The 10,825-nt window shown below is 39.7% G+C and overlaps 1 protein-coding gene across 1 annotated transcript; it reads right to left on the minus strand.

The window, feature by feature from the left end:
- Positions 1 to 1,362: 1,362 nt before the first annotated feature.
- LOC115773093 (uncharacterized) lies at positions 1,363 to 8,485 on the minus strand. Its single transcript, XM_030719602.1, has 11 exons — positions 8,334 to 8,485; positions 6,793 to 7,084; positions 6,188 to 6,269; positions 4,798 to 4,899; positions 4,609 to 4,709; positions 4,382 to 4,483; positions 4,122 to 4,248; positions 3,912 to 4,016; positions 3,627 to 3,782; positions 3,403 to 3,524; positions 1,363 to 1,920 (listed from the first exon to the last, which is right to left on the minus strand). The coding sequence occupies exons 1-11, from the start codon at positions 8,419 to 8,421 to the stop codon at positions 1,782 to 1,784; spliced, it is 1,416 nt and encodes a 471-aa protein (XP_030575462.1). The 5' UTR covers positions 8,422 to 8,485; the 3' UTR covers positions 1,363 to 1,781.
- Positions 8,486 to 10,825: the final 2,340 nt, after the last annotated feature.

Consider the following 10,825-nt stretch of genomic DNA (forward strand, 5'->3'; position numbering starts at 1 on the left):
TGGGAATAACCTGACTGGTAAGACACTGGAGTCTCTATGGTGCTTTTCTGCTATGAGGTTCTGACCCTTTTAATTAATTTTTTCAACCTATTTACCTTGGCCGTTAGTAGGATCCTTCTAACAGCCAAGGTAAATAGGTTAAAAAAGCTTAAAAGGTTAAAAAAAAAGGTTAATTTAATCATTATCTGAGGAATCCTCAGATTTATCTCAGAATGAAAACTGGAACGTGGCATCAGCTCTGTGAAGACGGTCTCATTTTTGGAAGGTGATGTTAGCCTCCATCTAGTGGTGTTTACTGGTGGTACAATGAACATGCAGCTTTTTTAAAAACTGGCATTTATTCGTCATTTTGCTGACAAGAACAATGCTGTAAGCCTGTAACCATTTTTAGCAGCTGAATCATCCTATAAAGATACAAAGTAATTTCATTAAAGAAGAAAATAATGCTTGAACAGAGAACCTTAAAACCTCAAACCATAAAGTGCAGCTCACAAACAAGTGGCACTTAAAGTAACACAGGTATAGATTACATCAATTTTAGAGCACATCTTGATTTTGTATAGAAAATAAATAAAAAAAAAAGAAGAACAGTCTGTAGTTCAAATATAACCCAAAACTGTTTGTTCAGTATTGCATTCATAGCCGAACACCAGAAGAATGAAAATAAAAGTCAGGTTTCTTCAACCTAACCATACATTAAGAGAAAAAAGAGCTAGTCTGATGACTCAGAGGGGTTTTTTTTTTCATAGCCAGGATATCTGGATCCTGACTTAATATCCAGAGAGAGAGACAGATTCTCTGCATTATTTCCTGCTTGATTTTTTTTCCCTTCTGGCTGCCAGAAAAGTCAGTGTCACAGGTTACAACTGAAAGAACAAGGCTAAAACTGTTTTAGAGGCCCAAAGAATACATCTAAGCAACACTTTCATTTAGGGGCATACACAGCTACAGTCACACTCTCACTACCCGTGTCCTGTTAACCTACACTTTTACACATGTAGCTTTGACCGTAGCAACTGTGTAGCATTCAGCCTATCTTATATTTTCTTCACATTTATCTTGAATTATTGCCTGCTTTTCTTGTTAGAAATGTGCAGCTCCAGATCAGTCCATGTTTGCAAGTAATCATCGTGTACCAACCAAGGCACAAAGAAGGCAAACAGCCAAAGCAGAAGTGGCGAAAAGCTTGAGGTGGTCTGAGCCTAACACTCATTCACTACTTCAAGTCAGTAAACTGGACCTCTGCAACGTGTGTGTGTGTGTGTGTGTGTGTGTGTGTGTGTGTGTGTGTGTGTGTGTGTGTGTGTGTGTGTGTGTGTGTGTGTGTGTGTGTGTGTGGCTCACTGGTAGAGACCATCTCACATGTTTGTACTTCATTATCAAGTTAACACCCACAGGTTTTGCTTGTTTTTTAGACCCAGTGAGTTAAGGGAAGCTAACGGAATAATAGTTGGGCCTTTAAATTGCCTCAGCTTGTACAAATGTATATTTATACATTCATAAATAACATTTATTAAATATTAAATTAAAAACATGATCTAAAAAAAAATTCTACTAACTACAGTAAACAAAGTACATTCAAGTATGTATGGCTGTTATTTACTATATACAGCGAGAATAAAACTCTTTGGCCAGACTATCTCAGATTGTTTAAACAACCCATAATTCTCTCTCAGCCAAACTCCACCTTCTATCTTTTAATCTGAAAGTGTTATAAAGATTTATAACAATCAGCACTGTCCTTTTTGTTGCGCTTGATCCTTTGTTGTGCAACTAAACTTTCATGAGCAGATACAACAGGAGAAACAGGATATGGAGGTGGGTCTGGATTCACTGCCAGGAAGAGCCTCCAGTACCTCTCTAACCTGGCTTTTAGAAAGACCCTTCCACGTCAGCAGGGCGGCCAGGTCCAAGCCCTCACTGCAGACACAGGAGAGAAACCACAGAAGGTTAGTAACATGTAAATTATTTTATTGGACACATCTATTCATTCAAGAGACTTTCTTTAACTTTTATATTTTCTACAGCAAATTATGTTACATATTTTACTTTTCAGTGTAGTCACTGTTTTCCTTGATGACCTCTTTACACACTGTCTTAGTGTTCAGAGTCACCTGGAAGGACGAGCCCTGTCAGGCAGAAGTTTTTCACCTTTTTGTGCACAACTGTGTTGTGCCAACTGTTTGTGTTTGTATACAAGAAAATAGACCCAAGAGGTGCACTGCAAAGTGAGATTAATGGCTCAGCGAGCTGTGTCGATCATAAAGTCAGAATTTTCTGCGTCACGAATGCGGGTCTCTCTTTTTACCTCTTTTAATCACTGTGGTCACTAAACAGTGAACACATCACCTGGTCGGGAGCAGCTTATGTTCAAAGTTTGCTTTAAATCTGGCTGAAAGCGCCACATTTTAACTGATTCTTCTGATTACAGCATGTTTTAAGTTCAATGTAGATCCTCTGCAGGGGGGGGATATGTTTGGGGGGGGATATGTTTTATATGTGCAAGTTGTTAAGCTGTAACTTAAAACCACTGATTGGAGTGCAAACCGTGCATTGCGTTGTCACGGGAATGTGCATGTATTAATTTGGTGATGCAGAAAATGTATAAATGTTATAAATATACTTTATTCAAATATTCTGCTAAGTCTCTTTTACACTGCTGAAATTGCAGCTGCTAGAGCACAGAGTAGAAAATTGAACAGGTAATCACCAAGAAGGCCTACTTAATGAATAAAATTATTTTCAATTTGATCTGCTTATTTCGGTCTCCTTAACAGAAATGGTCAAATCAGTAAAAACCTTAGGCCTCAGTCAGTCAGTGACCCCATGGTAACCACCGGTCCCTAGAGAAAAGTGTGTTTCCCAACCAGTTGGTGGCAGGAAGTTGCTTGCTGTCATTAGGGGAAAAATCTCCCTGCAATTGCTTTGCTTTGTTTAGTAGCAGATTGCTGAGGTTGCCTATAGGTTGCATGGAAGACTCTGACTTGTCTGCAAACACTTGCAAACTACTCACTGAGCAGTTGTGAAACTGAAAAATATGACACAAGCCAGATATGGAGACCGTTCGCCTTCAAAGTAAAAGCTTTGAAACATGTTGGCTTCAGCTGTAAGGAACAACTTTTCCTTTGTGTCCCACTTTTTCCAATTTCACTACGAAACGAGTGTTTGAGGACAAGCCGGCATCTTCCATGGCAACCACTGCAATCTACTAGTGACCAAAGCAATTGGAACGAGGTCTTTGCGATCGATGTCACCCAGCGACAAACAGAAACCTCTGGCCACAACTCACCACCTGGTTGATGAATACAGAATTTTTTTCCCTAGTTGCTGAGGCCTTAAATAAGCAGGTGTGTACAAATGTTTGTATTGATATGGGTAAGAGAGGTTATCAGACTGCTTTACCTCTGTGGGCGATAGTCTCGCTGCATGTGTGCCAGTATCATCTTCAGCGAATCGATGGACTTGCAGTCCACCGCCTCTTGGATGCGCAGCAGCATCTGGGGACACTCTTGGCCACCAGGAGCCTGAAAAAAAACAAATGCAACAGAAGCAGGTCCAGAAGTCATGATTAAGATTTCTTTTTTCACTCTGTCTCTGGGTAAATGTCAATCACATGTTGGTCTCACCATTTCTGAGATGGCGTTGTGAAGTTGGTTTGCATCTTCAGTTATTCTTTCGCCAACATTGGGACCCCATCGCTTCTTCAGGTTGCGCTGGCTGCACTTGATAAGATGTTTCACGTAAGTATGGGTGATGATCTTATAGGCCCCTTGCATCACCATCTGAGACACACAAAGACAACATGGAATTGGTTTAATCTGATCAGTTTAAAAAGCAGATTGCGGGTGCAATACAGTCACTAAGGCACAAATATATTTGTGCATATTTGACAGTAAAGGTGATATTCTTACTTTTTGCTCATCCAAAACATAGGGCAGGTTTGGGAAATGCTTCTGAACACTATTGAGCATGAAGTTCAGCCCCTTATCTGATTTGAAGTAAGTTTTAAGATGGTTCTGCCGGACACAAAATATAATATTAAGAGAGGAGCACATGTATATAATGTGGCATTTAGAAAAGAGAGCACATTTTTTTCATCTGTGTTTAGGAGGAATAGATACCTCTGCAATGTCAGTTACAGTTTTCATCAGGAGTGCGAGAGTAGAAGCCTCCAGATTCATAAGTGTTGACAGAGTTTCTTGGCGAAGAGAAGCTGTGACACCCGCACCTTCGGTCTGAACGTACTTCCTGAAAGTAACAGCATCAAATATTTATAAGACAGGGGTCAGCGTTTATCATCCCACAGCACCCTAACACTTTAAGCAGGTATCCTGTGGTGGTCAAGTATTTTCATTCAACTTCTATGTTATATTCAGCTCACCTGAGTTCCTTACAGGTTTTCAGAGTCTTGAGGAAGTTTATTGTTTCCGATTTGTCTGTTTCTGCCTTTTTCTTAAGATCCTCAGTCTGCTCTGCGCTGTACCTACAAGCCAAAGAGAATATGCAGTCAAAAAATGCAAGGTGCTGAGTTTATCTGGGCCACGATTTTCATCATCGAATCTCGGAAGTGATGAATAATTTCTTTTGGAAGAATAAATTGACTCTCACCTTTTCACAAATGTCAGGAACTCTTGGAAACACACCTCCTTGACTTGATCGTGCACTCTGGGACTGATTTTTTGTGCTTCATTGGGCATGGCGTTAACGCACTTCAAGAGGGACAAAAAAGCAGGAAATGGTTAGTCATTAATAGCTAAGTAGTCACGCAAACGTTCCTCACAGTCTCACTCTTCTTACCTGGATAGTGTCCAAATAAAGTTTAATATAATCTTCTTCCTTCCAGCCTTCTGTGCGGGTCTCATTCAGCAGGATTTTGTCCAGGGAGTCTCTGATCTCTTTCTGCACACAGAAACAACACAGAAGCAGACTGTAAGCTTATTTTCTAGCAGACATACACTCTACGGAAACTGAGAGCTTACAAAAAAGAAGAAGAAAAAATACAAACTAGAAATGTGCCTTTGCATATTTTGAAGAAGTGAGCCCTGACGTTAATTTTGGTCGTGGTAGCAGAGGTGAGCTGTAGAGGCGGCGGGATTTGTCAGTCAGTTTTTCCACCATTTCAGTTCAGAGTATATCGACAAGTTCTGTATGGAGCTGTGTGCCATTTTGTACAATCATAGTGCCAGGTACTCTAGCACCACTGTGAGGCTGTTGCTTTTATTTAAATGTGTCACATGTGTTTGATCCAGATATTGCTGATCCCCAGAGGATGGATCTGATCGACATATTGAGCGACTTTGTTTCTCGTACATTATACTCACAGCTGCTATTGGGATCGTTTTTTCTGCGCCTGTGGTTGAGTGAACTACCTCAGCAACTACTGTGTCCTTTTTTATATGGATGATTGTAATTACACTGGTTTCCTGTTGTGGCATCTGACTGCACTCAAGTTTTTGAAAGTCCTGCCAACTTTGAGCACTTTTATTACTATTAACCTGTATGACTCCTGAACATACTGAAAATGTATTAATAACGTTGCTTACTCATTAATGTTCAAAGAGGATTTTTTTTTCTTTTTTAAAAAGGGAAGACATTAACAATAAATAAAATAAGAGGGAAAAAGAGGAAGGAAAAGAAAAAAAGGTGAAAAACATTCAAAGAAGAATGAAGCGATGTGAAAATGAAGTTTAGAAAAAGCTTTTAATACCAGATAATTTGCATAAAGATTTAAAATGGGATTTGTGGCTTTTTTCCTTTTTAAACTACGGTTAAGTGTCTGGTCTTTGATCTGGTTATGCCCTGAGGTTGATCACACCCTTGTAACCAAATACCAACACTGCCATCACAGGGATTGTGGGGAAAGTGTTATGCTTCCAGGAAATAACCTGCTCCCACAGCTGTGGTTTACAGTGGCACACAATAACAATGCCTGCCTGAGAGACAAAGGATGCAAATAAGTAAAACGACTGACTGCAGAAGTGATGAAGCAGGGTTTACTAAAAAGCCCCAAACAGAAACCTGCCGGAATATAAACAGTTTTATGTTGCAGATTTTTTGAAAAAAAGGGAACTTTGTGACAGGAAACACACAACTGTAGTGTGCAGCAGCCTAACCTGGAGTGGCCTTTGAGAAGAGAATCAAGCAGTAGTTACTCAAACCAGTAAAATGTACCAGTTGGTAGTCTTACCTGCACACTTTTAAGCAGTTTCTTTGTTGCCTTTTCTTCCCATTCGCAGAACATTTTGTCTGGATTAAAACTCACCTCCCTGCTGGGAAAGTACCACAAAATACTGACATGAGCACTGAGCACCAGCATCCCTAATATTCAGTCATGAGACAAAAGGGTAATGTGACAAACCCTCAAAAGCCTGATTCCCCTTTGAGATGGTCAACACAGAATGAAGAATTAAAGCAGATTGAAATGCTTTGCTATATGCCAGACTTTTATAGTTTTTGGGATTCGGTATACTGGACATTATGATGATACAGTGATACAGTATTTGTGCTGGAGGAGCCACCTGCCTTCCAGTTATGGGATAAACCACTCTACCTCCAAGCGCAGTTCTTCTGGGAAAGACTGTCTGAAAGCACTCATCCCTACATCCCTCTATTAAGAATATAACCCCCCCCCCAACCTCTCTGCCTGCTTTTTACTCTCAACACTTCTGATTTCCTGCGTGATCAGTTAACATACTGAATAAACTTCTACATTCAAAGGTAAAAATGCACACAACAGCACTAAGATGATGTCACTAAATAAATGAAGGAAAGGGTAAGCTGGCACATAAATACCTCATATATTTGCTTTGGGCCCAGTCCATCAGTAGGAGGCAATGACTGGCAGTGCTGATCTTCTGGAGCAGATTCTGCAGCATATTGAATGTCTGATCGAGGGGCCAATCGGTGACATTCAGTAGTTCCAAATTAGGCTCTGTGGGGTTGTAAATGCTTTCAGAGGACACCCCGAGACACTGAACTAGCTCCAGAATAGAGATGATTTTCTGTCTCTGCATGCATTCCTCTGCAGTGTTGAAGGTGTTCTGGGCCAAGGAGTTCTCAAACATGTAACCCGCATGGTCATTTCCTATGAAAGAGACAGAAAAAAAACATTAATTATACATTAGTTTTATGTTTTGATTTGGTCTCAGCTAAATGTTGAAGGAGATACAGAGAGCAACAGCAGAGTTATCATTTTCAGCCATGCTGACCGGCACAAATACCAAGCTCATGTGAGACAGCTTCATATTTTTCTCTGATACAATGTGCACCGTGTCAGATCATTTGAATTGAAATTCTTGCTGTGACTTGGCCAAGACACATGACAATCAGCCAATTATAGTTTGCCAGCATCTCAAAGCATGTGTGATGTCATTGTGAATGAAGTGCCAGAGGGCCGACCAACAGAAAGAGAATGCAAACAAACAATGATGTCAATCCATTTTTATCCAGCTCATTCGAAGTCCTCGTGCTCTTTGTATTTCAGATCAGGGGATTTCTCTTCCAAGGCCAGGGAGTCTACCACTGTGTCTATCACTCTGAGTCAGACTGAAAGATTTCAGTTTTGACACGGTTGATACTGATGCTGACATTACTAACTTCCCTTCTTCTATACTTTTCTTTTACCATGATATCCCATTTGTAATTTCGAGCAGGCTGTTTATATAATTTGATGGATTGGCATTAAAAAGTCTAGCGTGCAGACATTCAGGCTTCCAGCATGTCTTAAATACTTCACTGTAATGACTCACGGGGTTAAAGTTACACTCACAAAGACATGTCTTGGCTTATTGATCTATTTTTTGGCCACAGTCCATGGCTCTTTACTTAATCATATCCAAAAAGGAAAAACAAAACAAACAAACAAAAAAAAAAAAAAAACAGATTGTTTTTGAAGATAACATCAGGTCCTGAAAATAAAATCAGGACCAATGATGAAATTTAATGCACATGGTTAGAGAATTTAGTTCCAGCCCGTTTGCTGTAGTTACACTTCTCAAGGTGAATTTGGAAATATTGATGCATGTTTGTTTTGGGAATTCCCTGCAGACGTGAGGCCATGCTGTACTGCAGTTTCACCTCTCATATCCCAATATTGAAACATCTCTTTGGTTCAGCCTCACCAACAACAGTTGATGATGCTCACTCTGCTGTTTTTATGTATTTAACCAACTTTGATTTGTGAGTCAGTGGCCTCTAAACAACAATAAACAAACAGCAAGCAATTAAAATGACAATAAAATAGAGAGTCTGTGAATATTCCAAATAACAAGCAACAACCTGCTGCATATAAGCCATGCCGATGAGGAACACCCGCGTTAATAACAGGCTCTTACCATCTTGTGTGTTGTTGTTTTTCTCTATTAAAGGTTTCTTGCTTTCACTCCTTCCCTTCCTTCCTTTGAAAATCGACATCTTTCTCATCGCTGCTTTTAAAGGCTCGCTCTTTCAGCCTTCGCGGTGTCGCGTTTCACTAACGCACGCGTCTGCTCGGTGTAGCGTTTATGCGCGAGGCGGCTCTGCGAGCGCTTATGAAGGCAGTCAAAGGGATTTTCCCATACACAGCATCACTGCTGCGGCATCGCGCTTTCATTCTTTGAGTGGAGCCGTTGTTTGTAAAACGAAAGTCATTGCATCATGTTGTCTCATCATCACAATGATGAAAAGCTTTAGAAACTGTGTAATCATAATCATCATAATATAATAATAATAATAATAATAATGCGGCTGAATGAAAATAAGCCACCTGTCATCTGAATTCAAGTGCTTTAAAACACCTAGCGAGCATTGTGTTAACATATTGCTAAATAAGATTAATGATTCATTGTACTGCAACCATAACTTGCACAAATGAAAACTACATGAAATAAGTTAATCATTTATCTCAAAGAAATGTCAACTAAGAAGCTAAACTTTATTTAGATACATTCTACATGCATACATAGATATGTAACTTGTTTTCTAGTAAACTTAAGCGGTAGCAGGAAGGTGAGTGGAAGCCATTCTTTGGCTCTGCCTGCAGGAATTTATCTACGACTAACTATCAGATATGTGCGCCAATGCGTTGAGTCATGAGTGGAAAGACAGAAATAGGAACGCATGCACTTGTTATTAAATGAAAAGCATTCAAAGCAAAGCAAAAAGGAAACACTGATTTGTTTCAAACATTATACACATTTTTAATGTGTAGACTAGCTCATAAAATACGGCAACAGGTACACTACATGGACAAAGGTATTGGGCCACACCTCTTTGAATTCAGGTGTTTTCAGTCCCATTGTCACAGAGGTGTAAAACCAAAGTACAGCCATGCAGTCTGCCTTTATAAACATTTGTGAAAGCATAATTGTTCTAAAGAGCTCACGTGATTTAAGTGTGGCACTGTAATATGTCACCATTGCAACAAGTCAGTTTGTGAAATTTCTTCCTTCCTAGATATTCCCCCGACCAGCTGGGAGTAGTATTATTGCAAAAGTGGAAGTGTGTGGGAACTACATGGAAAGCTACAGAGCCAGATCACTGAGTGCTGAGGGGTCCACTGCGTAAAAGTAGCCAACACTCTGCTGACTAAGTAACTGCAGCTTCCAAACTTCTGGCATTAACATTAGCATGAAAACTGTGCACTGAGAACTTTATGGCACGAGTTTCCAAGCAGTTCCCGTAGGTGTAATGTGCAGGTGGCCCAGAACATTCATCATTATAGTGTAGCTACATGCTCACCCACTGATAAACTATTTAATCCTTACAAAAACCATATCGATTTCATTTCTTTCTCCAGCTAAATATAATAAATTTACTATTGTTTTCCAGAGTAAAGTTTCTAATATTAGAGGTAACAGCTTAGCCTCTTGTAGTAACGTATGTAGCACTGCCTCATTAAATTACTGCAACAAGCTCAGTTTCTACATTCTCGCCTGTAAATTCCCCAGATTTGGAAGAAGTTATACCTCAGTACTTGGTTATATCTGTATTTCACAGCTTCAGAAGTCACCAGCTTGTTTGCTTCACTTGTTTATGTAATGTAATGAAATGTGCTATATAAATCAAATTGCCATTGTCACTGCAAGTGCTTGCAACAAAGAAACACACTTCACAAATGCTGCATCTCATTTTGTTGGTGAGTTGAAAGATAGCAACCTTGGGGGAAAGGTGTGTGTAGGAGTGGATTTAGGAGTGGATTTCCCCGGCAAGTCCAGCTGCTTTTAGAGATAGCTTTTCCCAATTTGGAGGGGTTGCTTAGGTTCCAACACTTTTTTCAGTAGTTTGTGTGCATTAAAGGAACAGCCACATAAATGCCAGAACCTGATGTTTCCAAAAGAACGTTGCATCTTTACAAGACAATCAGTGTTTTTAATATTCCCCTAAAAAGCCACTGAAGGGTGTAATGTTGCGATTATTAATGAGTATTTTTGAGGGAAAAGAATAACGGTTTCAGTTTCATAGTGAAACAGTTAAGGATGTCAATCAATAAATGTAAGATTTTGTTTTTTTCACTTCTGCATTATTTACTTCCTTTTACAGCATCTAACACGAAAGCAGCAAAAGGTGTGTGAAAGAATGGAAGTTGCTGTTTGCTTGTCCCTGCAGGTTTGTGTGTATGTGATCAAATATACGTGCCAGTGAGTCATTGTAATGGCATTTGTGCACGCCCGGGTGCATATCATTAGAAATGAAGTGTAAATCAAATACAGTGTGAACTGACCGTTCTCCTTTTCCAGAAGGTCATGTGATGTGTTTACTTTGTGAAACATTCACATATTCATACTCTCCCTTTCTTTTATTCATTTCCTGCTGCCAACAACATTACCCAGCTAGGGATGTTTACTCT

This window comes from Archocentrus centrarchus, chromosome 22 (assembly GCF_007364275.1).
Source record: "Archocentrus centrarchus isolate MPI-CPG fArcCen1 chromosome 22, fArcCen1, whole genome shotgun sequence".
NCBI classification, from domain to species: domain Eukaryota; kingdom Metazoa; phylum Chordata; class Actinopteri; order Cichliformes; family Cichlidae; genus Archocentrus; species Archocentrus centrarchus.

Excerpts from the sequence above, each read along its gene's own strand:
- LOC115773093 (XM_030719602.1), bottom strand. The coding sequence starts at position 8,421 with ATGAGAAAGATGTCGATTTTCAAAGGAAGGAAGGGAAGGAGTGAAAGC. Across the intron at positions 7,085-8,333 it reads AAACAACAACACACAAGATG|GAAATGACCATGCGGGTTAC; the intron begins GTAAGAGCCTGT and ends TCTCTTTCATAG. Across the intron at positions 1,921-3,402 it reads CGAGACTATCGCCCACAGAG|TGAGGGCTTGGACCTGGCCG; the intron begins GTAAAGCAGTCT and ends CTGTGTCTGCAG.